Source organism: Diabrotica virgifera, chromosome 5 (genome assembly GCF_917563875.1).
Source record: "Diabrotica virgifera virgifera chromosome 5, PGI_DIABVI_V3a".
Lineage (NCBI taxonomy): Eukaryota > Metazoa > Arthropoda > Insecta > Coleoptera > Chrysomelidae > Diabrotica > Diabrotica virgifera.
Genome location: NC_065447.1, coordinates 260,654,279 through 260,679,083, shown reverse-complemented (window position 1 = coordinate 260,679,083; position 24,805 = coordinate 260,654,279). Strand labels below are relative to the sequence as shown.

The 24,805-nt window shown below is 34.2% G+C and overlaps 1 protein-coding gene across 1 annotated transcript in view; it reads right to left on the bottom strand.

Moving 5' to 3' along the window:
• The window catches only part of LOC114329651 (fibrillin-2), a 204,891-nt gene that overhangs the window by 44,244 nt on the left and 135,842 nt on the right, over positions 1-24,805 (bottom strand). Inside the window, exons 8-19 of the mRNA XM_028278833.2 lie at positions 22,567-22,815; positions 16,885-17,052; positions 14,811-15,047; positions 13,215-13,457; positions 13,006-13,155; positions 12,712-12,906; positions 11,619-11,837; positions 9,864-10,039; positions 3,726-3,951; positions 2,224-2,529; positions 1,124-1,465; positions 704-832 (exon numbers count right to left, since the gene is read on the bottom strand). Of these exons, the coding sequence (XP_028134634.1) occupies positions 704-832; positions 1,124-1,465; positions 2,224-2,529; positions 3,726-3,951; positions 9,864-10,039; positions 11,619-11,837; positions 12,712-12,906; positions 13,006-13,155; positions 13,215-13,457; positions 14,811-15,047; positions 16,885-17,052; positions 22,567-22,815 (2,640 nt within the window). The remainder of the gene's footprint in view (positions 1-703; positions 833-1,123; positions 1,466-2,223; positions 2,530-3,725; positions 3,952-9,863; positions 10,040-11,618; positions 11,838-12,711; positions 12,907-13,005; positions 13,156-13,214; positions 13,458-14,810; positions 15,048-16,884; positions 17,053-22,566; positions 22,816-24,805) is intronic.

The window sequence follows — 24,805 nt, the reverse complement described above, 5'->3', positions numbered from 1 at the left end:
GAAACATGGCTCCATCATTTCACCCCGGAGTCCGGAGTCCAATTGATAGTCAGCCGAGTGGACTACCCGTGATGAACCTACTCCAAAGCGTGGAAAGACGCAACAGTCGGCTGACAAGTTTATGGCATCAGTATTTTGGGATGCTTAGGGTATAATATCCATTGACTCTCTTGAAAAGAGAAAAACCATTAACAACGACTGCTACATTGCGTTATTGGGGCGTTTGAAGAACGAAATCGCGAACAAAGAAGAGGAAAGTACAAGACAACGCATCGTGTCACAATTTAATGAAAACGTCATGCAAAATGAGCGTCAATGAAAAAGTCAAAATTTCATTAATTGGGCTTCAAATTGCTTCTGTAGCCACCGTATTCACCAGAAATGGCTTCCAGCGACTACCACTTGTTCGCTGATCTCAAGAGAATGCTCGCTGGAAAGAAATTTGGCACAAATGAAGAGGTAATCGCCGAAACTGAGGCTCAATTTGAGGCTAAAGACAAATTTTATTATAAAAATGGTATTGAAAAGTTGTATGACCGCTGTAATCGTAGTATCGCCCTCGAAGGTAACTATATTGAATAATAAAAAAAATTATTACCACCTACAAACTTTTCAGCTAAACGATTACATTATATATAAAGCTGTGTAGTCGGATAAGCATGATGCGCCATGAACGTAAAAATTATTATGCTTATTTACTTACCCATACAAATTTGCATGGGAGCCATTGTCCTATATCCCTCGTTACATTCACAAACGAAATCCCCTGGAACGTTTTTACATACACCATTTCCACAAACGTTTTCAGTTGTCAAATTACACTCATCAATATCTAAAAGAGAACAAAATATAATAAGTAGAAGCAGTACAAGGATTATTTAAGATCTTGCTAACTCATCATCATCATCAACCTGTTGCGTCCACTGCTGGACATATGTCTCCCTCAGATCTTTCTATCTATCTCTGTCTTGTGCGGTTTGCATCCAGTTACTGATAACAGGCTTAAGATCATCGGTCCATTATCTTGGTGGGTATCCTCTACTCCGTAGTACTTCTTGTCGTGGCCTCTTGTTAACTAACTAAGAATACCTACATAAAGTACCTATCTAAAGTATCTACTTACCTATACACTTCACCTTGTTGTCATCATAATCGTATCCTTTGTTGCACTTGCAGCTGTATCCACCAATGGTGTTCCTGCATCTTCCATTTTGGCAAATACCCGGGAAGTCAGTACATTCGTTAATGTCCTTCTTATCCAAAAATCCCAATCCTTTCGGACATAGCTCGTTAAATGCCGACGTTCCTGGTCTTGGGCAGGCATCACAACGGTCACCCCAAGCCTTACCGATCTGAGAGCAACAGCAGAGGTTCTTGTGGAAGAAACCATCAATTGGTGATACGCATTTTCCGTGTTGGTATTTCGTGTAGCATTGTTCTTGGCGGATGTCTAGACATTTGGTTCCTTAAAGAGAAAAAGAGAAATTGAATTATGAGCCTCTACATTCCAGGCAAACATTTATACAAGGTTGAATTATTCAACCTAATTTAATATGACAGCTATTGAATTTAAGATGACCAATGTATGCTTAAGATTGTCAAGTGGCTGTGCGGTTCCTCAGAAGCTTTAGGTAGATTTTATGCTAGTGTGAGAATGCTAAAAAGAACTGTCTAAACATAAGAGTATCAAACTGGTATGGGTTTCTGGTCAAGAAATACGCAGCAATGAAAAAAATCATGATTTTCTAAAAGAAGATAAGCTACAAAATACTATCGTCAAAAGTCTACCTAAGAATACCAAGAAAAAAAGTCTGCGACTGAAAAAAAACCTAATTCCAAACACACAATAACTTTGTTCTAGGCAAGTATAATAGAGAAGGAAAGAACTGAGGAAAATAGACAGGAATCAGCTCAAACTTATAATAGGCTTTGCTTACTGGACATATACTCGATAGAGACAACTACATAAAATGAGGTTGTTCCATGGTAGGTACCCATCCACTATAACTGTACAAATTCATAAAGGATTTCAAAATTCTGTAATCGGTATCTTTAATGATCAAGATAAGTGGCTGCATTATGTGCCTACTTAAGGCTTTAATGGATTTCCCTACTAGATGCACTTCTACTAGGTAGAAATTAATATGGAATATTTCATTTATTGGTTACTATAAAGATCACTGTTTATTTAATATACGTAAAACTAGGTAGGTGTATACTTACTAGTTTCATCCAAAGTTAAACCAGGTGGACATGAACAAGTAAAGCTACCATCGGTATTAACGCAAGTACCACCACCTCTGCAAATGTCTGGATTGAGATCACACTCGTTGATGTCGGTACAAGTCTTTCCGTCAGTCTTAGCGTATCCCTTGGGGCAGTCACATTCGTTCCTGTTACATCTTTCGCAAGGGGATCCCCAGGCAACTCCCACGGAGCAACAGCATTCAGATCTTCTGCTTAGCTGGGGCAAGTCGTTTTCACATCGGCCTCTGTTCAAGGTTGTCCAACAGGATCCCTTGCGATTATCTGTAACAAAAAGAAAGAATATAGAACTGTAATAGTAAAAAATATCGGAGCAAATTTTATAACTGTATTCTCTAGTAGAATTTTTAAAGGTAGTGTTCAAGTTGGAACAAATTATGATTTGGTACATCCTACCGGTACTTACTATTTGTCATTTTTCACTACTATGTTCCTTCTATTTGACATTATTATACGGAAATAACAATAGACTAGGAGAACATACGATTAATCATATGATCAATCAGCCCTCTCTTTTTCCACTCTGGAAAATTTTCCCCCATTTTATTGTAACGATTTATATACCTATTGCTTCTTCTTGTAGTTCCTTCTCCTGTCGGAGGATGGTTATCATCACAGCTATCCGTACCTTATTGGCGGATGCTCTGAAAAGATCTACTGAACTGCAACTATACCACTCTCTTAGGTTTCTGAGCCAGGAAATCTTTGTCTTACTATAGATATTATACCCTTAATTTTACCTTGAATTATGAGCCTTAGTTTCTCATATTTCGCCTCTGGTAATGTGGCTTAAAAATTCCAGCTTTCTTATTTTGATGTTCTTTATGACCTCGCAATCCTTTTGTCGCCTGCTAAACACTTGTCTCTTTGTAACTCGTTAGATCCATGGTATTTTCAAAATCTATCTATACCCCCACATCTCAAATGCTTCCAACTCCTTTATATTATCCAGTCTTAGTGTCCAGCTTTCCATTCCGTACAAAATTCGAGATTACGTAGCTTCTGAAGGCTCTTATCCTTAGCTTGAGAGGAAGATCTTACATTTTTTTCATTTTTATAAATGCTTGTCTTGCAGATTGACAATAACCCGTATATCTCGACTGTCCACTTTTGTAACCGTACCATTTTTCATACGATGTTCTCACCGTCATCTGTAGAGTCTTTCCAGGTGTATATTGTTCGGACTGGTAGCTTCCATCATGTGTTCTTGATAATGAGTTCGTTATCCTTGCAAAACTGAACTAGTTCTCTGCTCTCTCATTACGTGTTCCTCATCTCTTTCTTTTCCTACCTTCGCATCGAAGTTGTTATCTAAAATAATATTAACTTCCTCTTTTTTGGTTTTTACCAGTGTTTCTTCTAATTCATTGGAGATTTTTCGTTTAGAGAGTTTATAGATATTGAGAATGCTATATGGTAGAAATGGTAGAAATAATCAACGAAAAACCTAATGAACTTACCTATACATATTCTTCCAGTATTATCCAACACAGATCCGGGATCACATTCACATTTATAAGATCCATGGACATTAACGCATTCTCCATTGAAGCAAGCCTCTGGTCCTAACTCTCGGCACTCGTCGATGTCTTCACAAACGAAATTCTTCGGATTCATCTGTGTTCCTGTAGGGCAGATGCACTGGAAGCTGCCAGGTGTGTTCCTGCATTGTCCCCCGCTGCACACCTGTACAATTAATCTAACAATTCATAATGGACAAGGCTCTAACACGCTTAAATTTGTATAGTGGCTGTTGTATTATGGTTAAAAAATTAAAAGTTTATTTTTTACTGAAATACATATTTATCGAACACACAAAATACACAGAATACAAAAATAATTAGGTAAAAAAGTCTTATAAGAATCTACAGCTAGGTACTAATTTAGTTTGCTATCAGCCTGAGCTTATGAAATTAAGGGTCGAAACCAGGTGGATGCTAAAATATATCGATTTAAATAAAGCATTTGATCGTGTTGAACATCAAAACCTTCTCGCAAAATTGCTCTCTGTGGGATTTCATATTCAGTTAATTTTATGTTCAGTTGAATGGATAAAAAATTGGTTGTCAGGTCATAGTCAATGATTTCAGGTTGCTGGCAATCATGCAGTTAATAACGGTCACCTCAGGTGTTCCTCAGAGAGGGCACAATCACCTAATTTTTTCTTATATTCGTTAATGATATTTTTTAAGTATTTGCTGATAACTTAAAATTCTGAATGGTTGTTGATGATTTTATAGCTCAATTCTTTCTACTCTTCTTGATGGTTTGATGGTTTATACAATTTCCTTCTTCTTCTTCAAGTCCGTCTCCTATCGGAGGTTGGAAATCATCACAGCTATTCTTATTTTACTGGCGGCTGCCCTAAATAGGTCGATGGAACTGCAGCCGAACCATTCCCTCAGATTTCTTAACCAAGATATTCTGCGCCTACCGATACTTCTCTTACCCCTGATTTTACCCTGAATGATCAGTCTCAGCAGCGAGTATTTGTCACCTCTCATAACATGGCCAAAGTATTCAAGCTTTCTTCTTTTAACAGTAAGTACAACTTCACATCCTTTTCCGATCCGACGTAAAATTTCGGCATTCGTCACGTGGTCCACCCAAGATACACGTAGCATTCTACGGTAACACCACATCTCAAAAGCTTCAATGTTTTTAATGCTGCCCATCTTGATGGTCCATGACTCAACTCCGTATAATAAAGTGGAGAAGATATAACACCGCAGCATACGCACTCTCAGATCAAGATTTATGTCACGACTACAGAGAAATATTTTCATCTTGTTAAATGCTGATCTAGCTATTTCTATTCTTGCTCTTATTTCTTTTGTTTGATCGCCTGTATGATCCAGGCAAGCTCCAAGGTATTTATAGGAGGATACCCTTTCTATAACCGTGTTATTGACAACCAAATCATTCCTGGCGTGTGGATCTTTTGTTATTACCATCCATTTAGTTTTTCTGAGGTTTAATTTCAATTTCCTACAATACAATTAAAATATAGTAGGAATGGTCTTCATTTAGATGTTAATAAGCGTTGCCGTATCAGTTTGAATTGACAGATAAACAGGGTAGCTACAGGTTATTTCAATGATGAGCAAATCGCTCAAGTATGTCACTTCCATTAAAGACTCTTAAAATCTTTTTTTGGTGCAGCATATAATTTTAATGTCCATAAGGCTTCTAAATTAATAATTGGGTTTGTCACAAAAAATTGTAAATAAATATTTTTCTTGTAGTAAAGAAAAAAAGAGACGTTCTCACAAACAATTTATTTTACAACTGACGACCGGTTTCGCTGTCTACAATATTCACAGCATCTTCAGGTCACGGTAAAAGTAAAATTAAATGTTTCCGGTATAAGGGAAGAATATAGTAGTATTCAATATCATACTTTTTCTCCAAATTATGCTAAAGGGAGAGATGGTAGAGGGACAGATTTGATTGTAATGTACAAACAAAACAAAATAAAATAATTGGCAGGATCTTGAGGGGATTAGTAAGGGAACACGACATTAAACCGTGAAACCAAAAATTGTTAGTTATATATAAAGTGATGTTATTTTTAAATTTTTTTAAAGTGTATATTTTTAAATTTATTGGGATTATTAGATGTTGTTCTGGATGTTCAAGAACTGATGGATGTAAGATTGGTTGTGCAATTTTCTTAAAACCAGAATTGGTCAGTTGTGTATTATTTGTGGTGTGATTGTGAAAATGTTTTAATTTTTATTTGTTGGAGACATTGAAATTAAACTGAACAATAGTAAATAGGTAAAATTTGCTAAAATTTAAAAGGGTCAAACAATAAAATCATTAATAAATAATTCAGAATTAAATTCAAATGTGAAGGTACCTAACTGTACATGAAATTAAATTTATAGTAATATAAAATTATGATGATTTGTGCAGCAATGAATGAGATTTTATGAGATATTACTAAAAAGTTAGAAAAAGGCAAATATGAAAAAATGATTCATTTATGTTAATATCTGTTGAATGTAATAAATAGTTGAGTAGATTGAAAAAATTAATCTCAAAAATCTTTGAAAAAGTTACCTGGTTGAGCTGAATTATATGGTTTCTTTGAAAAGTTAAAAAAGTTTTTGAAATATTTTTTGTTTTAAAGTCGATGAAAATAACACATAACAGATTCTCGAACGCACACAAAGGACGTGGACACAACGGGAGTTTGGGAATTTTTTGATGAGGAAAGCAAACTGTGTACTACTACATCTTATTTCTTTTTGATTTTTAAGAATTGTAAAAATTCCTCTAATTTGGTTTTATTTACAAAGAAACTCAAATGTCACATTTGAGTTTCTTTGTAAATAAAACCAAATTAGAGGAATTTTTACAATTCTTAAAAATCAAAAAGAAATAAGATGTAGTAGTACACAGTTTGCTTTCCTCATCAAAAAATTCCCAAACTCCCGTTGTGTCCACGTCCTTTGTGTGCGTTCGAGAATCTGTTATGTGTTATTTTCGTCGACTTTAAAACAAAAAATATTTCAAAAACTTTTTTAACTTTTCAAAGAAACCATATAATTCAGCTCAACCAGGTAACTTTTTCAAAGATTTTTGAGATTAATTTTTTCAATCTACTCAACTATTTATTACATTCAACAGATATTAACATAAATGAATCATTTTTTCATCTGTTTTTTCATATTTGCCTTTTTCTAACTTTTTAGTAATATCTCATAAAATCTCATTCATTGCTGCACAAATCATCATAATTTTATATTACTATAAATTTAATTTCATGTACAGTTAGTTACCTTCACATTTGAATTTAATTCTGAATTATTTATTAATGATTTTATTGTTTGACACTTTTAAATTTTAGCAAATTTTACCTATTTACTATTGTTCAGTTTAATTTCAATGTCTCCAACAAATAAAAATTAAAACATTTTCACAATCACACCACAAATAATACACAACTGACCAATTCTGGTTTTAAGAAAATTGCACAACCAATCTTACATCCATCAGTTCTTGAACATCCAGAACAACATCTAATAATCCCAATAAATTTAAAAATATACACTTTAAAAAAATTTAAAAATAACATCACTTTATATATAACTAACAATTTTTGGTTTCACGGTTTAATGTCGTGTTCCCGTACTAATCCCCTCAAGATCCTGCCAATTATTTTATTTTGTTTTGTTTGTACATTACAATCAAATCTGTCCCTCTACCATCTCTCCCTTTAGCATAATTTGGAGAAAAAGTATGATATTGAATACTACTATATTCTTCCCTTATACCGGAAACATTTAATTTTACTTTTACCGTGACCTGAAGATGCTGTGAATATTGTAGACAGCGAAACCGGTCGTCAGTTGTAAAATAAATTGTTTGTGAGAACGTCTCTTTTTTCTTTACTACAATAGTATGGACTCACACATGCAACCCATTCATTATTTAAATATTTTTCTATTAATACAGCTATTTGTAACATTCATCATCGAATATTGATTTGTAGTTTGGTCGCATGGTCGCCCTACTTTCAATGTCTTATTGGCACATTCGAGGCTGTTCATAGTAAGTTTTTAAGATACTAAGATACTGTGCATTTAGTTCTACTAATGATATAATGATACAATGTTTATCTTTATATCCAGAGATGGAATTTATAATAGTCTAGTGCTAGTCGCAACATAGGGGGTCCCGTGAACACTTTTAGTTCGCAGCGATTTGATGGTGGTAGTATAGGTTTTTTGGGTCGCTGAATCCAATGGAAGTTGTCTGGAAGCCCAAATGTGGTGAGTTTAATTGTTATTAACAAATTATTGTAAAATTAGTTGTTTCTCAGGAATTAATAGAAGCCCTGTAAATAAACTGATAGTGTTAAGATCTTCTCTGGTGTATTTTTGGTCGCTGAATCGAATGCTACTAGTCGCGATTACTCAAAATATGTATTTATTTTGTTAATAACAAAATAATAGTTTATTCGCCGAAAAGCTCGAAATGCGCTATCTACAGCAGGTTTGTAGTCTTTTTCATAGTATTTTTAAATGCTAAATCGATTTCCGCTAACCGTGATAGCTTAAACCACGTTCCGACTTTGTTATTAATAAATTATTGCAAAAATAACGGTTTATATGTATTACGTTCACTCACGGTTTTTGCTCTAAATTTTAAAAAACCACTTTAATTGATATGAAATTTGGCATACACGTAGCTAACATGTCAAACAAAACAAGTGATATTGTGCCGATGTCTGCTTTTACTCTGGGAGTTTCACCCCTTTTCGGGTATGAAAAAAAAACCTTTAAAATAAGTCCGGAAGTGAATAAACTGATTAATTCTAAGCAACTTTTGTTCTAGACAGTTTTTTCTCTAAGTCAATATTTTTCGAGTTATTTGGTTTTTTTTGTTGAAAAATGAACATATTCACTCGCAAATAACTCGAAAAGTATGGACTTAGTGAAAAAACTGTATAGAACAAACGTTGCTTAGAATTAATAAGTTTATCCAATTCCGGACTTATTTTAAAGGTTGCTTCTTTCACCCCCGAAACGGAGTGAAACTCACCCCCAGGGTAAAAGCACACATCGGCACAATATACTTGTTTTGTTTGACATGTTAGCTACGTGCTTGCCAAATTTCATGTCATTCCAAGTGTTTTTTAAAATTTAGAGCAAAAACAGTGAGTAAACTTACTATAAACCGTTATTTATGCAATAATAATTTATTAATAACAAAGTCGGAACGTGGTTTAAGCTATCACGACTAGTGACAATCGATTTAGCGTATAAACATACTATGAAAAAGACTACAAACTTGCTGTAGATAACGCATTTCGAGCTTTTCGGCGAATAAACAATTATTTTGTTATTAACATAATAAGAACACATTTTGAGTAATCGCGACTAGTCGCATTTGATTCAGCGACCAAAAATATACCGGAGAAAAATTTAACACTATCAATTTATTTACAGGACTTCTAATAATTCCTGAAAAACACCTAATTTTACTATAATTTGTTAATAACAATTAATCGCATCACATTTGGGCTTCCAGACCACCTCCATTGGATTCAGCGACCTAAAAAAACCTAAAATACCACCATCAAATCACAGCGAACTAAAAGTGTCCACGGGAGCCCCTATGTTGCGACTAGACTATAAGGAGAAGTTGCAGAGTATCCAGAAGAGATAGAATAAATAACATAGAGATTAAGAAAATAATGGGAATTAACTCAGATATAATAGACTATATCGATTAGAAGAGATTAACCTGGTACGAACATGTCAGAAGAGCAGACCACAATTGTTGGATAAATAGAATAACAGAGTGGAGCCCAAAAAGGAAGAAAGAAGAGAGGCAGACCCCAAGATCTTTCAGAGATAAAGTGGGCGAACAATGGAAAGAAGAAATCTACAGAAAGGGGACTGGCAAAACAGAAAAAAACTGGAGAGAACGGTTGAGTGAAGAAGTACAGTGAAAACTGTAGAAATCGTTAGTAGGTACATGTATACAATATTTATATTCCAATGATCCTTATAATATAGAATATTTGGCATACAACAATCAAATTATTCTAGGATCCCTTCATAGCAAAAAAATTCTCTACTTACCAACTCTTCTACTTCGCACTCATTTATATCCGTACATATTTTCCCGGTCTCATCCACTTCAAATCCTGGATTACAGATACACCTGTAGGTTCCTATCATATTTTCACAGGCTCCATTTTGGCAAATGTTTGGATTTTGGGCGCATTCATTGATATCGTTACCATCAAAAGTGGAACCTAAAAAAAATTAAAACAAATGTAGACCATGTAAACATGTGCAAATTTATGGAAAAGTTCGAAGATTTTTTTCTATTTGTATGTATTCACTAGTGCGTTAAACCTAAAAAAATGATATCTTATTTAAAATACATAGTAAATATTATTCCGTTATCCCTTATCAGAGCCATTAAAATAATGTAAGTCATAATTAACTGGTTTAGTGAAGGTATGGAGTATGTACGAAAAATTGATAATTTCAGCTGCTAATGAATGGAATATAAACATCTGTAATACGGATAATAGTCATCAAAATCTTCAATGATTTTTAATATCATTATAGAACGACGCTAAAAAACTATACTGGGAGAAACCTCTTATCAAAATAACTAATAACTATCGAATAGTCCCTAAGAAGTGATAAGAAAAAATATATTTAGAGCCCATGCTTTTTTTTCTTATCTTCTATTCTCTTATTCATCATTGTTCTCTCCAAAATTTGCTCCAGTTACTTCGGTCCACGACATCAGCCCTATCCATTTGAAGTCAACTACTGAACATACATAGACCTCCGGTAAATAATTCCGTTGTATCCGATCTTGAGCACCTTGCAACCAAATTTTAATTAAAATTTTCTTCATCTATCTTCCACCTCTAACCCTAACAACACGACAACAGTTTTTCTCCTACCCAGTTGATTTTAAACTCTCTCTCTGAGGGATATTGATCATTGGAACATTGATCCCTCTATTGCTGTCTGTGCCACTTGTATGTTATTGATTACGTTTCTGGTAAGGACCAATGTTTCCACTTAATACTTAGAAATGGGAATACACAATTATGAAAGACCTTTCTTTTAAAGCACATGGGAATAACTGATCATAAGACTTCCCTCAGTTGTTCGTACGCTGCATTTAGTCCAATTTTCCTGTTTAACTCTGTTGTTTGCTTGTATAACTCTATTATTTGCTTGTATCTTCTTACAAGGTTGGTCAGTATTGTTTTTTGGAAAAGTTCATTATAAGACCAACTCATATACAACAGCTCTGAATGATTTGAAAGGAATTGGCAGGCATGATCTACCTGGGCTGCTATAAGAACAATGTCGTCTGCAAACCTCAAGTTGTTCAGAAATTCCTCATTTGTGTTGACTCCAATATGTTCCTAATTATTATTTCTTATAACACTGTGTAGTCAAGCGGTGAATAGTTAGGATATATGGTGTCTCTTTGTCAAATACTCTTCTTCAAGGAAAATGTGTTTGTGTCGCCATAGTATACTCTCACTGCAGCTATTGCTTTATTATCTATATTCCGTAGAAGAAATGTGTACCTATCGTCAATACTGCTCTCTGTAGAAGCTGTTAACATGGAGCTATAATTGACTGAGTCAAATATGCTTTCTTATCGTCTAAAAATATTAATATCAATGGCGTGTTGTATTCTATAACTTTCTCTATCAAGGACTTTGTATTACTTGTAGCTGGTCATTTGTTCCAAAGCTACCCGTAAATTTAGCTTACTCTAGTTTTAGGTAAAAATCTAGCTTATGGCCCACTTTATTAATTATTATTCTCATAAAGATATAAATGTTACATTACCTGGACCATGAGGACACAAGAGATCGAAGTCTGTAGTTCCTGGCATCGGACAAGGTTGACAGGTTGTACCCCAACCCATAGGTTTTCCAGAAATAATAGTACAGCAGCAACAACTCGACTTAGTAACAGCAGTAGTGGATGGATTAAAACATAGTCCATCTCTGTATTCCTGATAGCACAGATCTCTTCGAATATCCAAACAAGATCTTCCGTCAGGACCTAAACATTGAAAAAATGAAATAAAAATATATTGCAAATTAAAAATGTATACAGTAGGTACGTTTTGTATAGTCTGTAAGATAACAAAAAAAATGTGTAATAAAATTCATACAAAATTGGACACTTTCTTCAAGATAGACAACTTCTTACATGCAAATATATGATGGATTATTTCACAGCATCCTATATTGAAATCGGGTCGCCCCCAAAATCGGTGAATATGATGGATTATTTCACAGCATCCTATATTGAAATCGGATAGCCCCCAAAATCGCTACTGTCATTAACACGCCTAACTTCACGCGCAACTTTAATAGGAGAATTATAAAAAAAAAATATATGCATTGAAATCCAGATCCCGCATTTTTTGAGAATTATAAAATGAGTACAAAGACATACATATTTTTTTTTGTTATTCCATCTTCAATTTAGCCTGCACTTCTCGTAGGTAGACTATTATCGATAAGGTAGAGTTGTCACTATTTTGGGTCGCGCCCGTTAAAATCAACGGATAATGGAGCAACCCAAGATGTGAAATTTTTTAAAATATTTGTTATTTTAAGTATGTATATGTTAAGTTTTAACGCCATGAAAATTTTATAAGAAATGCAGTGAAAATACAGGAAAAACTAAAAATTTAAAACAAGACAGACGAATAAGCAAGGAAAGAAAATGTAATTAAAAAATAGTGAAAGTGCAAAAATAGACTAGGTGACGAAAAGGAACATGAATACTGATAAAAAAGAAACTCAAAAAATAAATTTCTCATATTTTTTAAACAAAGCATTTCTTTGCAATTGACGCACATTTTTTATATTGTACCTATCTTGAATTTTGGTTCGTCAAACATATACAGAAACTATTTACTTCTTACCTAAACTGAATCCAAGATGACATTCACATCTAAAGCTACCCGGTGTATTGTAGCAGTTGCCAAACTGGCAAGGATTGTTAATACATTCGTCAATATCAGCACAATGTTTGCCATCTGCACCAAGACGGTAACCCGGATCACAAACGCACCTGAAGGAACCTTCCATGTTGATACATTTGCCATGATCACACATACCTAAAAACAGAAAATTTTTCTTTGATGTAAAAATAATTTTCTTGGATTTGTTAAGGTTACAAAAATATTACAATTATATATTTAAAGCCCTGTACCTACCTGTAGTTGAGCATTCATCTAGATCAATACAGAAAGTATTGTCACTGGATTCAACAAAGCCTGACAGACATGCACATTCATATGATCCTGGTGTATTTTGACATCGACCATTAAGACATATTCTAGGATTCTCGTAACATTCATCAATATCTGAAACAAAACAAATTTAAAGACCAAAAAACATAACAGTGTTGAAATAATAGTCTTACCAATACAAGCGTATCCAGTTGGAGACAACTTGAACCCTGGCTTACACTGACACTTGAAGCTACCGTCCATATTGATGCAAATACCATTGGTGCACATTCCAATTTCGGAACATTCATCGTGGTCTGTGCACATGGTACCGTCTGGAGTAACATCGAATCCTGGTGGACAAAGACAAGAAAAGCTTCCTGGGAGGTTTGTGCAACGGCCGTTGATGCATTTACCTTCTCTGCATTCGTCGATATCTAAAAAAAGATTAATACAAATTTTATTTTTAGTTTTTAACCATCTCCACCATCTGTATTGGTCCGTGGTACCGTGGTTGATAAAACATATCCAATATCCTTCTGAGAGATGCAATGTCATTTGGTAGAGGCATCTTTAAAAGGGTCATAGTCTGCTACCATCGGGCATTATGCCATGGTTTGGTCCTATAGTATACCCATGTAAGTTATCTACATCTTCTTCTTCTTAAGGTGCCGAGACCGTTTGTCGATCGTTGGCTCTCATGTTGCCCAACATATTAACAATCATTGTCTTATTTACAGCCGCACGAAATAGTTCAGTGCTAGTTTTCCCAAACCATTGGCGTAGGTTTTTAAGCCAAGAAGTTTTACGGCGGCCACACTTCTTTTTCCCCTTATTTTACCTTGCATGAAGTGAAGTGAAGTATGTCATATTTTTTCTGGGTGACGCATTATATGACCAGTTATCTACTGTTTGATTGAATTTGCCCCTCGTTTCATTTCGATTCAAGCCGTATTTGTCGGTGGCTTTCTGTTCTCAAGTTTTCTGTGATGCTCTACCATCTTTCTGCCACAAAAAGTTATCATCAAGGTAGACATAATGTCCGATCGAAGTTTTTGTGTGCATATGAGCCAATCGAAGGTCTTTTGGAAAGTGGGTGTACCATTGGTAATACCAAACGGAATACGAAGACATTAGTAGAGGTTCCCATTAACTTCAAATGCTGTGTACTGCTATTCAAGTGAAAGTTTAGGAATCTATTGGAAATCTATTGCACTAAAGACAGTGAACTGTGATACTTTAGATACATTTCCTCGATATGTAGTAGTGTATAGGCATCAAGTTGAGTGAATCGATTAATTTTGTTTTGGGTGATAAGGATTTGCGCTCTCCACGGGATTGACTTTCTTCAATAGTGCTATCGTTTAAGATTTTCTTCACCTCATTTTTCATAAGAATCTCATTCTCAGCACGGTACAGCTCCTGGACCGAACTATGACCGGTGAGAGAAACCCTGCCTGCGTAAAGATTAGGTGGGTGTACGACCGATGACATTATTTGTCACCGGCCATGATTGGTCACCACCACCGGTGGAGCTGTACCTGCATAATTTTACTATAATTTGTTTATAATTCGAATTCATCAGGTACTGCAGGAACTGAGGTTCCAACTACACTACATACCTTTTGAATACTTCTTTAAGTCCTCCAAATTTATATGTAGATATGAATTCATACAGAATACCAAGCAGGATAATAATATCACATGAGTGGATTATATAATGTACAGCAGATGAAAGGATGCCATATAAATTATGTACCATAACAAATCGTGTAAAACTTTATACCCACCTTCACAAATATTGTGGTGATTTAGCCTGTAGCCAGGATCACACAGACAATCATATCCTTGAACAGTATCCACACATTTTCCTTGTCCGCAAATATCAGGTCTTAGAATACACTCGTTCACACTAATTTGTCCTACTTGGTTACTTCCTGGTATCACTCCTGGTGTTATGTCGATCGTAGCACCGCCTGGTTGTAGAGGATGTGTAGGATGAGCTTCACACAGTCGACGATGTTCATCTGAAAAACAGTATAGAGTTCATTTAGTGTTGAGACAATTTGCTAAGCTTAGTTTTTTCTTCAAGGAGACTTAATAAGTTAATTTTAGTAAAGGACATACACTATAAATGGAAAGTTAAATATCTGATGAGGCTCTAAATCTAACGAAATTTTAATCGGAAACCCACATTAAGGAAATAAATGTTTTGACTTTGACGTCCCAATCTAAAACACTGAAACGAAAGCAAAATCCCACTGAGATAAGTTTCAAAATTCTTGGGATACCCTTTATAATAAAGTGTCTTTGCTATTTATGCCATTATATCAAGACTTGGTCTTACCAACCAGATGATCCAAGGTTTATACTAGTAACCACTAGCACACATTAAATCAAAAATTTGTGTCCATAAGAGATTTGTAATTGAATTTGGGGTAGATTTAGATTTATATTTACATATTTAGATTTGTTTACACAAATAACAACATTTGCAATATCAAAGGGACTGAAGCACTCAGCACTCACCAACACGATGACATAATATACGCTGAACTTATCAGATGATCAAGTAAGGTTGGCTCAAGAGTATGACGATTTAAACTATATGACCGACCCGAAAATAATTGAAGAGTACGGGGTCTAGAAGTCAATGTACAAGTAAATCGAATACTTGTACATTGAAGAACAACAAAAATATCTCACATTAAACGACAAAACCACAATAAAGTACTAGTATGACTACCAAGTATCAATATTTCGCACGATGGAACATTAGAAAAAGCTATACGTGAAAAATACGGCAGATAGAAAAGCCATCACAGTGTTAAGATATGTGGGACTGTATTGAAAAGTATCACTCTATGCAGCTGTGAGGTATGGCCACTGAAGCCAAGAACACTGACAACGCTGAGAGCAATGAAAATGGATTTTTGGAAAAGAGCAGCAGGAGGATCTAAAAGATAAAGGATTACCATCAACGAACGCATTAGAGAAATGAGAAATAGTGGGAATCAAACTAATAATCACAGATGACATATCAACAAAACACCTTATCTGGTTTGGACGTATACAGAGAATGTTAAAATGAAAACCAGAAGGAAGGAGAAAACGAGGTAGACCGAGAACAAGTTGGAGCGAAGGAGTACCTAGTCAAAGAGCTGAAAGTAAGAAACATAGAAAAGGACCTGTAGAACAACCGGACCAAGTGGTGACTGGAAGTCGAAAAACGAGGAAAAACGTTATAAACGGACATTGTAATTATTGTATATATTAGATCGGATTTCTAAGAGTCAGTATAGAAATAGCAAGAAATGCGTTTGTTAAAACTGAAAAAACTAGCTGCAAAAAAACTAGCTTCAAAATACATAAATAAAAAGAAATCTGTTAATATCAGAAAATAATCTGCAAATAAGGATTAAAGTCCTTACAGGTCTTTGTGCTTCAAATATGTAATAACCGTATATAAAGTTGCCTAACAACTAGGGAGCACTTTATTGGCACATATAGGGTTATAGAGAATATTATACGAGGGCAGTCCTGAAATTAAAGATACCTGATCAAATTATAGAGCTCATGATTTAAGAATAAAATGGTTGAAACGATGAATATAACATAACAAAACATAATACAGAAATAGAAAACAGATGTAATGATGTATAGGTACATAGGCTATCTCATGAGTGGGTAACTCACGACAATAATATTAAAGGAGATAAAATAGCAGAGTTAATAAAAATGCCTCGAGCTTGGTTAAGAAAAGCTGTACAACGAGCACCGTAAATATCAGATGAAAGTGTAAAATCAGCAACTTAAGCGTTACCTAATATAAATGTGTTCTAGAAAATACAATGAGTTATTTACCTTCTCCGTATTCGGGACACGGTGCACACTCTTCTCCAGTGTACATTGCCCATCCTTGACCCATATTAACACCGCAACAACAGTCCTTTTTTGATAGTCTGAACTGTAGGTTATTACTACAGCGTCCTTGTGGAGATCTTTGGGTGTAACACAGGCCTTGACGACCATCTAAAATAAATTTTATAAAATTAGTAATCCTAAGAGATCGAATGTGATGAAATTAAAAATAATTGGTGGAAAGGCAGTTTTTGTTTTAATTTTATTCAGAGTTGGACCAACATCTCAAGATTGCTATCTCTGCCTCTCAGGCGTCATCGGTGGAGCTATGCAGTCACAACTCTGAATCAAACATCCACAAGCCTGCCTTATTAAGGGAAATTACCGCGAATGCAATAATTCCACCTTTGAGACGCAAAACAGCTTTTTTACGAGAGATGTTGTTGTTTTGCGTCTCAAAGGTGGAATTATTGCATTCGCAGTAATTTCCCTTAAATAAGGCAGGCTTGTTGATGTTTGATTCACAGTTGTGACTGCATAACTCCACCGATGACGCCTGAGAGGCAGAAATAGCTATCTGGAGATGGGGGTCCGACTCTGAATCAAATAAAAACAAAAACTGCATTTCCCTTTGTTAATCTTTACTCAGATTTTTGAGTACTCGAAACTGTCTTTCGGCTCTTTTCCTAGACGAAAAGAGAGTGGACACGTGACCGTTGTCCTTTCGGCTTTCTTCTATATTCGTCGTATCCGTGCTTATAAATTGTTAAAGCCGAAGATTCAGGATGCAACTAGAAAGCAGTTTCTTTTGACGAAAAATCTTAGATTTAAAATATATTGTTTATTATTTCATTTCAATTATTTTAATTGTTTTATTACAGTAAACTTTGTATCTGAGGCTTTTCGTCTTCCTTGTTTTTTAAAAATGATTATTTAATAAAAAATAGTTTAAGATTTAATTTCGTTTCAGAGACCACCACCTACGTACGTTTCATCCCTTTGGATTCCTCAGAACAGCCCGTGGTATGCTCTGAACCGAAATCAAATCTAACGAAATTAATTATTAAAGAAATAATTTGCTAAAGGACGCAATAGTGACATCTATTAACAACAAAAATACAGAACATGAGAACTGAAGATTTCTTACACTGGAAAACAAGATTATGCTAACAATCGAATCCGATCCTTGACATGGCGAACCTACAATATGCATTCCACAGTACGTCAATGTATCTAGTAGTCCAAGTAATGAAGCTTAAAATAGGATAAAACCTCGCAATTTTTACAGAATGGATTGATTTGCTTGAAAATTTGAGAATAAGTAGTGGATAGTCCAAGGATTAAAATCTATATGATTCCGAAAGGCGCTTTTACCATGGGGGTGGTTGCCACCCCATCTCGAGGGTGGAAATTTTTTATATATTTTAATCGCAAAAAACGTTCATTTTAAGCAAAAAACGTTCTATACATTTTTTTGATAAAATTGATAGTTTTCGATTTATTCGCTATCGAAAGTGTTAGATTTATATAGAAAAAATCAATGTTTTTATTAAGTTTTCTGCTAATAACTCCAAAAGTTTTCGTTCTATCAAATCAACTTTATTTAACAAAAATGTACCTTTTGAAAAAATAAACAAAACCGTTTTATTTTTTAATTTTCTTTAAGACCAATAGTAATCGAGCTATACTTTATTATATGTTGACTCTTCTTCGTCAAATGGTAAATATTGTAGTTTCAAAGTCAAAAGACGGGAAAACTATGCATTTTTCGAGGACAACTAATTTAAAGTACTTAAAAATATCTATCTCCAGAAATAACACAAAGTCTCTAACTCAAAAATTAAGTGACTTATAATGAAAAAAATGTCAGTCCCTATTTTTTTCAGCGACAAAGTGATCGCAAGCAATCCCCTAATCACCACCCTAATTAAAATTAGTCATTGGCCTTATTTGGTCTTTTTTATTTATGTATTACTAATAGGTTCTAGAAGTTTGACCGGCTTAGAATGATCAGTTTTTAAAAAAATGGAGTTAAATTCGAATAACGAATTTTTGTAGTTTGAAAAAAATTGTTTTTTCTTCAGAATAGCAAGATTAGCATCAGAGATACGAAAAAATGTTAAAATATGAAATTGTAGCCTATTTAATTCCGAAGAAGCTGGTTTGCAAAAATTTGTTTCTACGGCAAAAATTGAGTGAGCTATTGACAAAGAAAACTTGTAATAACATGCAAAAACCACCTTTACCAACCCTTTCAAAGTCACCTCTTTTTGCGACTGAGGATTTTAAAAAGATTTAATAATAATAGGCTTATAGATCTTGTAAAAACCTACAAAATTTTTTTTACCAAACTTTCTAAAATAAAAAATAAAAAAGTTACGGTAAAAAAATCAATATATTTTTTTGAAAAAAAAAAAGGAGAAATCTAATTGGAAGCATAATAATGTAAGTTAGCGGTGTTTTTAGTCATTGACCTTATTCATTCTTATTTGTTTATGTATTATTAATAGATTTTAGAACTTTGACTGGCTTAGAATGATTAGTTTTTAAAAAACTGGAGTTAAAAGCGAATAACGAATTTTTGTAGTTTGGCAAGAAATGTCATTTTCTTCAGAATAGAAAGATGGGTCTAGGACATTTCGCCGTCGCCGTCGCCGTTTCGCCGTCGCCATTTCGCCGTCGCCGTTTCGCCGTCGAGCCATTTCGCCGTCGCCGTTTCGCCGTTGAGCCATTTCGCCGTTGAGCCATTTCGCCGTCGCCATTTCGTTGTTAGCATTCGTACTTGTAATTTCGGGATGATCATTACTTGTATATAAGTTTTGAATGGTTTTCGAACGATTATATACATATAGGGTAGGGACGTTCACTATGAACAATAATTAGTTGCTGGAAATCTGCCACCCTTGAAAAAGAAAAAATATAGGGGCGCGGATGAGCGAATTTTAGAATATCTTAAGGTAGACTTCCGCACCAAGCGACCGAGACAGGAGACCGCGACAGGCGACAGATAGGTCGCGAATAGACGATAGTTGCTCGCTGGTCTCGGTCGCGAGCTGCAGAACTACCCTGATATAATTGCATTGAGAGCAGTCGTGGGGAGACCTCGCCTATCTGTCGCCTGTCGCGGTCTCCTGCCTCGGTCGCTTGGTGCGGAAGTCTACCTTTAGAGTACTTGCCCATAATTATGAAATGTAACTTTTTAAATATTTTTAATACTGTAAATATTTTATTTTTCAGACGAAAACAATGTATAGTTGAATACGAAAATATAACTTGGTTTTACTAGCAACATCAGCATTTTATTTACACTGACAATTAGTATATAAAAAAGTTAATATGTTATCACGTTCTTGCGACATTTAGTATAAAAAAAGTTAATATGTTATCACGTTCTTGTAAACTTAACCAATGCCGGTATGGCGACGGCGAAACGGCGACGGCGGTGAAACGGCGACGGCGAAACGTCCCAGTCCGTAGAAAGATAGCATCAGAGATACGAAAAAATGTTTCAATATAAAATTGTATGGGTATTTATTTCCCAAGAACTTGGTTTGAAAAATTTTTTTCTACACGGCAAAAATTGAGTAAATCGTAAATGAGTATATCGAAAAACATTGATTTTTCTATACAAAACTAACGCTTTCGTGAATAAATCGAAAACTATTAATTTTATCAAAAAAATGTATAAAACATTTTTTGCTTCGAATTAATGTTTTTACCAACTTTTGCGGTCAAAATATAATAAAAAATGTCCACCCTCGAGATGGGGTGGCAACCACCCCCATGGTAAAAGCGACTTTTGGCATTATATAGATTTTGATCCTTGGACAATCCACTACTTTTTCTTAAATTTTCAAGCAAATCGATCCATTCTGTAAAAATTGCGAGGTGAAAAGCTTCGGTTCCTGGCCTATAGCTAGAAATTCAAGGAATTTTGATTACCCATACTCAATATATTTCCCATGTCTATTTAGTCCAGAAAGCCATTGCGCATCCGCTAGGAAAAATATTCTAATTCGGATTTTTTGCACAATCTTACTCAAAAAGGACTCCTTTTAACAAATTTGCATGTTGCCAGGACCAAAAGGTGGTCAAAAATTTTTTAAACGTTTTTTTTTGTTTTTTTCCTAAAATTATTTTTTTGCACAGAAGAAAGTTTTTTTTAGGTTTTTTGGATCATTCCAAACAGAAAAGGTCTTTAGTGACTTTTCTCTAAAAATGATAGGTTTTGACATATAAGCGATTAAAAATTGAAAAATTGCGAAATCGGCCATTTTTAACCCTCAAAAACTATGTGAAAAACTGAAAATTTAAATGTTGCCAAAGTAGGTAGATACTCTTTAAACATCGATTGATAAAATCCCGAAGAGTTTTTTGCAATACAATATTCAAAACTCCTTTGTTTTTTAATTTCTAATCACGCGTGCGCGACACCGTTACATGTGTATACAGTATGGTGCAAATGAAAGGAATAAATTCGTTATTTCGTAAACCGGCGACTTTAAGGAAAAAACCCGAAACAGGTCGATTTTTATTTTTAAGTTATGATATTGTGGCATATATGGTATACTAGTGACGTCATCCGTCTGGGCGTGATGACGTAATCGATGATTTTTTTAAATGAGAATAGGGGTCGTGTGGTAGCTCATCTGAAAGGTTCTTCAATTCTCTATTTAGTAGTATAAACATTTATATAATTATTTATACAGGGTATCCAAAAAATTTTTATTAATTTAAATTATTTGACAAAAAAAGAAGTAGAAGGACACCCTGTATAAATAATTATATAAACGTTTATATTACTGAATAGGAAATTAAAGACCCTTTCAAATGAGCTAGCACACGACCCCTATTCTTATTTAAAAAAATCATCGATTACGTCATCACGCCCAGATGGATGACGTCATTAGTATACCATATATGCCACAATATCATAACTTAAAAATAAAAATCGACCTGTTTCGGGATTTTTCCTTAAAGTCACCGGTTTACGAAATAACGAATTTATTCCTTTCATTTGCACCATACTGTCGATGGAAAATAGTGTCGCGCACGCTTGATTAGAAATTAAAAAACAAAGGAGTTTTGAATATTGTATTGCAAAAAACTCTTTGGGATTTCATCAATCGATGTTTAGAGAGTATCTACCTACTTTGGCAACATTTAAATTTTCAGTTTTTCACATAGTGTTTGAGGGTTAAAAATGGCCGATTTCGCAATTTTTCAATTTTTAATCGCTTATATGTCAAAAACTATCATTTTTAGAGAAAAGTCACTAAAGACCTTTTCTGTTTGGAATGATCCAAAAAACCAAAAAAAACTTTTTTCCATGCAAAAAAAATAATTTTAGGAAAAAAAACAAAAAAAAACGTTTAGAAAATTTTTGACCACCTTTTGGTCCTGGCAACATGCAAATTTGTTAAAAGGAGTCCTTTTTGAGTAAGATTGTGCAAAAAATCCGAATTAGAATATTTTTCCTAGCGGATGCGCAGTGGCTTTCTGGACTAATTATTCATTTATCGTTCCGTATGCCTTATAAATTGTAAAAGGATTAGATTCAGAATTTTGTTTTAGAGAGAAAGAAATCTTTGGTGTTCCTGTTCTTTGGCTTTCTCGTTGTTTTCATGTCGTTTTTTAGATCAGAAAAATGAAATATATTTTAGTCTATATTTTATTGATACTTACCAATACAGTACGTCTTATCTTGACTTTGAATAAATCCAGGATTACAAAGACAGATAAACCCACCGTTGGTGTTGATACATCTTCCATCTTGACACACGTCTTCCTCTTCGCATTCATTTTTGTCTTCGCAACTGTTTGTAGCAGGATTCCTGGTTTGACCTGCTGGACATTCACAAGTAAAAGAGCCCACTGAGTTGACGCAAGTACCGCCTTGACAAAGATGAGGAATTGCTTCGCATTCATTTATATCTAAAATTTGTACATATTGGTTAAAATTTATTTTAACTTTATAAAAATAATTAGAAATATTAGTAAAATTTAATAAAAAAATTTTGTCCTGGTAAAATGTATATTAGTTTAAAATGCCCCTATACGGCTACAAACAGAAACAAAACGTTTTCGCTCTGTAACAAGAGCATCATCAGTGTTACAAGAACATGGTGGGCCACCCAAAAATACAAAGGTTCAAACCTTTTAAAAATAGACTAAATGTCTCATATAAATAATATAAACATCGTAAAATCCAAAGGATGTATAAAATTCCTATGGATGTGGCGTTAGGGCAACATATGACTCCCTGTCATATATGTTGCCCTATGGTAGTCATATGTTGCCCTAAAGCCACATCCATAGGAATTTTATCCATCCTTTGGACTTTACGATGTTTATATTTATATGAGACTTGTAGTCTATTTTTAAAAGGTTTCAACCTTTGTATTTTTGGGTGGCTCACCATGTGCTTGTAACACTGATGATGCTCTAGTTACAGAGCGAAAACGTTTTGTTTCTATGTTTGTAGCCCTATAGGGGCTTTTAAACTAATATACCTTTTACCAGGACAAAAATTTTTTATTAAATTTTACTTGTAATTAATGGTATACAGCCAGCTACAGGAAATTTTTCCTTGTGGATAATTAGAAATATCTTTTTTTCCAAATAAATTTTAAGTTGTGACGATAATATACTTTTATTGTCTGTCTAGAGTACGGCTATGTATTAAGGCCATCGGTACATAATTCGCAAATATTTTACGGCTATCACTACTTTTTCTGTCTTTACACGGCAAATTACATGTAGTAAAATTCACACTGGTATGGATATGTAAACATTACTAGAATGTCATTCTACTTGAAAATGTCATCATTAACTTGAAGAGATGGCTCTTGAATAATTTATATGTACAACAAAAACTAATACTCAATCGAGAAAAGGGAAAAAGCGTTAAAGTGATTTTTTAATAATATATTGTTACTATGGAACGCTTACAATTTTGGACATTGTTAACAACAAAATACGTGGATCACAGAATATATTATCCTGATGTATTCTCTGCTTGGATCTTCCACAAATAATACACAATAAATAACTTTTTATTACGTTCACGTCTTAAATCAATTATTTATCAAATACACTATATATCAATATTGTTTAATCAACAACTCAAAATATTCCCGATGCCATGTCAAATATTTAAAATTATCACTGATTGTCACTGTCTGACTGACAATATGCTGACAATATTCTATTCGACTGAGTGCGTTGTAAGACAAAGATAGATTTTGAAAATATTACCACGGACATTGTGTTCATTTTTGTCGAATCCTGAAAAAACCCATAAATATTTTTGAAAAATTTAAACGCAGAATGAAAGACTAAATTATTACCGAGGGCCGAAAGTCCCTTAGAATAAATAAAAAGTTTATTTTGAATAAGTTATTTGAAATTAAAAATCGCACTAAATTTTCTCTTAGTTTGTCACCCGTGTAACTTATTAAAATAAACATTATAGAAGTTTTCAGGGACTTTCGGCCCTCGCTAATAACGTAATCTTTCATTCTGCTTTTAAATTTTTTAAAAATACTTATTAGTTTTCTCAGGATTCGAAAAAAATAAATCCCCATTTGAATAGCATTGCAGCTGAAAATACGTATCCATCCCCTTAAACAGAACGTGTTCTTTTACCGTCTCTGACTGTATAAAAGACCCAATAGAAATCCATTAAGGCATTCTATGTGTGCTGAACGGAGAATAACTAATCAGGGATAGGTGCGCTGAACTTATCACGAAGCCTTTCGAACCCCATCGATTTGGCGAGCCGAGTGAAATTATTTGGGTCCTTGTTTTCAGCGCGATAGAAACCACCTATCCTTATTAAAATATTCTTGTAGAATTGTAATGCATTTGGTGGTCTTTAAAATGAAAAAATTTGAAAAATCGGTAATTTTAACGCCTTCTTTCA